The 3894-nt window shown below is 32.8% G+C and overlaps 1 protein-coding gene across 1 annotated transcript; it reads left to right on the plus strand.

Moving 5' to 3' along the window:
- The first annotated feature begins 2361 nt into the window (after positions 1 to 2361).
- LOC133330316 (mitochondrial import inner membrane translocase subunit Tim16) lies at positions 2362 to 2841 on the plus strand. Its single transcript, XM_061538764.1, has 2 exons — positions 2362 to 2527; positions 2594 to 2841. The coding sequence occupies exons 1-2, from the start codon at positions 2365 to 2367 to the stop codon at positions 2839 to 2841; spliced, it is 411 nt and encodes a 136-aa protein (XP_061394748.1). The 5' UTR covers positions 2362 to 2364.
- Positions 2842 to 3894: the final 1053 nt, after the last annotated feature.

Below are 3894 nucleotides of genomic sequence, written 5' to 3' on the forward strand. Positions count from 1 at the left end.
AAATACTGAGTTTGTAGACGAGAGGGGTGCGAGGAAGAAAAACAAAAATTTGCCTGTTCAGAATTTGCCGTACACGCAAATTCTGCTTTGCTCTGTTCGTTGAAAACAATTTTGTTGACATTTCCTTTTGAACCTATTCGCTTTACTGACACACAGCCGGCTTTTGTTTACAAGCCTGTTGCTTTCATTTGTGCAAGTGAAATTTAATTTTTAATTTTTGCAATTTATATAAAAAAATAAATACAATTTAAAAAAAAAAATCTCTAAAATGCAATCACTTTTCACTTTTATTTTCTTTCTTTTGTATTTTGATTCGCAAATTTGGCAAAGAAAAATTTGCTAATGGAAAAGCAAGCGAAAATTTCAAAAGAGAAAACAAAAAATTTGCCAAATAAAAATCTGCCTGTGGAAAAGCAGACTAATAGATGCCATCCATGGCACAATGAATAGGTAGCCCATTTAGAGCAGCTGATGTCTTGATTAACTGTCAAAGTGGTAAATTTTACTTGAATTCGATGTGCAATGCTGCCAATTTTTTGAAATATTATAAGGAAAAATTTGACAGATAATCGAGACAAAAAAAATGTTTTTGTTTTGATACATCACTTTATTATTGCATCATGCTCTTGGGCTTCTGCTTGTCTACATCTACTTGCCGCATCGCTTTAGAAGCATTTTTCCACCGAAATCGCTGTATATTAAGAACAATGGTTCATGTTTTTGATAAAGCTCCCACATAAAAGTACCGACGCATTTTCAAACTGTTAGCTGAATTTTCCTACCCCAGTGACTGCAATGTGGCAATGCAGATTCTTGTAGTTTTTTCAAATAAATAGAAAGATGCGTGGATGTTTCTATGAATATTTTTAAAGACATTTTGAGTTTAATAACAAAAATACAACTATGTATGTAGTAGCTTCTTCTGTCAACACACAAAATATATATTTGGATTTGATCAGATGGTACCTATGTATGTCCTACCGAGTAATAATTTCGGCATTTTGAAGCTGTCAGCTGAATTTTTGCCACAAGATTCTTGTATATCTTTCCTACAAAAATTAATATAAGTCTACATTTTTCACATAGTCCCGATATAAAGGTCCAGCCCATTTTCGGTATTTTTAATGTTTAAAACGGCATAAACATTAGAACTTTTTTTCCGGGTTAACCTACTTTATGAGGATTTATTTGACATATATGCAAAGGAATTGACAATTGAAACCCACTGGGCTAACCAAATCCGGTTAAATGTAACGTACTATAAAACACACTTTCCAAACAAAAAGGCATTTCAGGTTCTTGGAGGTTGAAAAACATTTGACATATCCTTAATACAAAGGGTTCGCCACATGGTATAATTATTGCAAGGTAGGGCGCAGCTACCAACTTATTAAAATTTTTTTGAAGGTGGCTTGTTCCATCAAATCAAAATACATATTTTGTGTATGTGAGTGTATTGTTTTGAATACTATGTCAAATAAATTCAAAATAAATTGAAATATATAAAAGTTTAATTGAAATGAAGATTATGTTTTTAACACGTTCGTCTGGAAATAATTACTAATTCCCTACTGGATTTTGGGAAGAAATCATAACCTTTCATTCATTTTTCGCGTTTTTAGTTTTGTGTTGAAAAAATGTCAAATAAACACAAACACCTGTTCCGTATATTTATTTTATTTTTGGCAGAAGAAGCCACACGTGCATAGTTGATTTTTGTTATTCACCTCAAGCTGCCCTACCTTGTATTATTGTACCATGGTTCGCCCTATTTTATATAATATCACTTAAAAAGGACCTGTACTCGTTAATTATTTGAAATATTTTTTTATGATCCAGCAGATCCCATTTTAAAGTCGTGGTTTAGAAATATATTTTTCGAAGAACGAGGGATTAAAAAAAAGTATCCTTCCAAATTTAATACTTCTGCTATATGTTTTTAATTGTTAACCCTTAAAATAGATTTTCTTCTAATCTCCCCAAAGATGCTACTGATGATTTCTTATTTGGAAATTAAACGAACACGCCTTTTTTTAGTTTCAATTCCGTTGAAAATAAATATTTCTGTTCCCAATTAAAATTCTTCCAACAGCTAAAAATATACTCACCACGCAACAACTCACAACATACAACATATGGCACAACTTGGCAGCACTTTTACTAACCATCATATGTTACAGCTGCTATGTCAAATTTGACATTTGTTTAAGGTTAGAAACGATTGAATAATATCAATATCTTCCGTAAATATTCTAAATTTTCGAAATTTTTCTATAAAATTTATTAAATAACAACAATTTTCGAATACATTTTTATACAGAGGAGATCTGGTGAAGTTCCATTAGCTGGTAGTCTCAAGAAAACATGGCCAAGTATTTAGCGCAAATTATTGTTTTGGGTACACAGGCGATTGGACGTGCCTTTGCTAAAGCCCTTAAACAAGAGATTGCCGCATCACAAGAGGCTGCTCGACGAGCCGGTGGTGGTCGTCAGGGTGAGAAGAGGGCAGAGGCCAATGCCAGAACGGGTAAGTGGGCTGGTGACAATTACAAAACAATAACAACTAACATAAAACGTTTTTTTTTTCTCGTAGGCATGACACTGGAAGAAGCAAAACAAATCCTGAATGTCGAAGATCTGAAGAGTATAGAAGAAATTACCAAAAAATATGAACATTTATTTGCCATGAACGATAAAGCCAAAGGCGGTTCATTTTATCTGCAGTCGAAAGTTTTCCGTGCTAAAGAACGTATCGATCAGGAATTGAAGGAGGCTTTAAAGGCAGCAAAAACAAAATCAACGGCAGAAGATGCAACGGGGTCTGGTGATAAACAACGATGAGTTGGGGTCGTCCACAATTGTTCGTGGCCGAGTCGAGAGGAGTTGAAAGAAATGTTTTTAGAGACATTGTTTTATAGATCAATAGCCAGACGTTAAAAAATATGCTTTAGTTTTAATGAAAGTGTTTTTTTTATTCTTATTTGTATCTTTATTTTTAATTGTTATATTAAATACGAGAAATGAAATGAAGACACGACTATTTAGTAAAGTAAGTTGAACTCCCAGTCATCTATGTATCGGTTTTTGTATTGAATCGCCTCCTTGTAAAGGCAATACAAAATTGAAAACAAAAGAAAACGCTCAGAAAGAACTGTGTTACAGATTTTCCAATTTTGTTCCACTTTGTGTAAATATGGTTCCTTCTTGTGTTCTAATATAAATGCAAATGATGAAAAGAAATTTATAAAAAAAAATAATAAACTAGTTTATTTTTTTGTTAGAAATGCGAAATGAATTTAATTTTACTTAATTGTTTGAAAATTAGTGTTATTAGAAGCCACTAATAGGAAGCATATTTAATATGTAGTAGAGAATATAATTTGTTTTCTAGGATTTGGGTATGCTATAATCACGATCGAGTTCTCAAGTGTTTCAGAATCTGATTTTAATATCGGTTTAAGTGTTTTGATATTTTTGGCTCTAGAATATATGGAAGCCCATGGCTTTTACACAATGGACGGAGGCGGTAGAAGATGGTCAAGTGAGACTCGGGTATTTTCGGATCCTAGACCCCGAGAGCATAACAGTTGGGGAAATTAGGTTCGGTAGTGCGGATTTTTAAAATTCATTTTAAAGGGCTAGAGACCGTAATTTACATTCAATTTCAGGAATCAGTTTTTATGGCCAATCAATACATGATTTTTAAAATTGATTTTCAAATTAATAAATTCCACAAGGGTGTAGATTTTAAGACTTATTTTTAGAGAAATACCAGTACTTTGGATTTTTAATATATAATAATTTTCACGAAATTTTAGGGCTGTAATCGGGAACTTTTTATTCCCTCCCCCACACAGTGGTACAGGGTATAATGTCTTTGTGCATGCGTTAGTA

The sequence above is a fragment of the Musca vetustissima genome, unplaced genomic scaffold (assembly GCF_032173495.1).
Source record: "Musca vetustissima isolate MV318-11 ecotype Yass unplaced genomic scaffold, APGP_CSIRO_Mvet_v1 utg123765, whole genome shotgun sequence".
Classification (NCBI taxonomy): Eukaryota; Metazoa; Arthropoda; class Insecta; order Diptera; family Muscidae; genus Musca; species Musca vetustissima.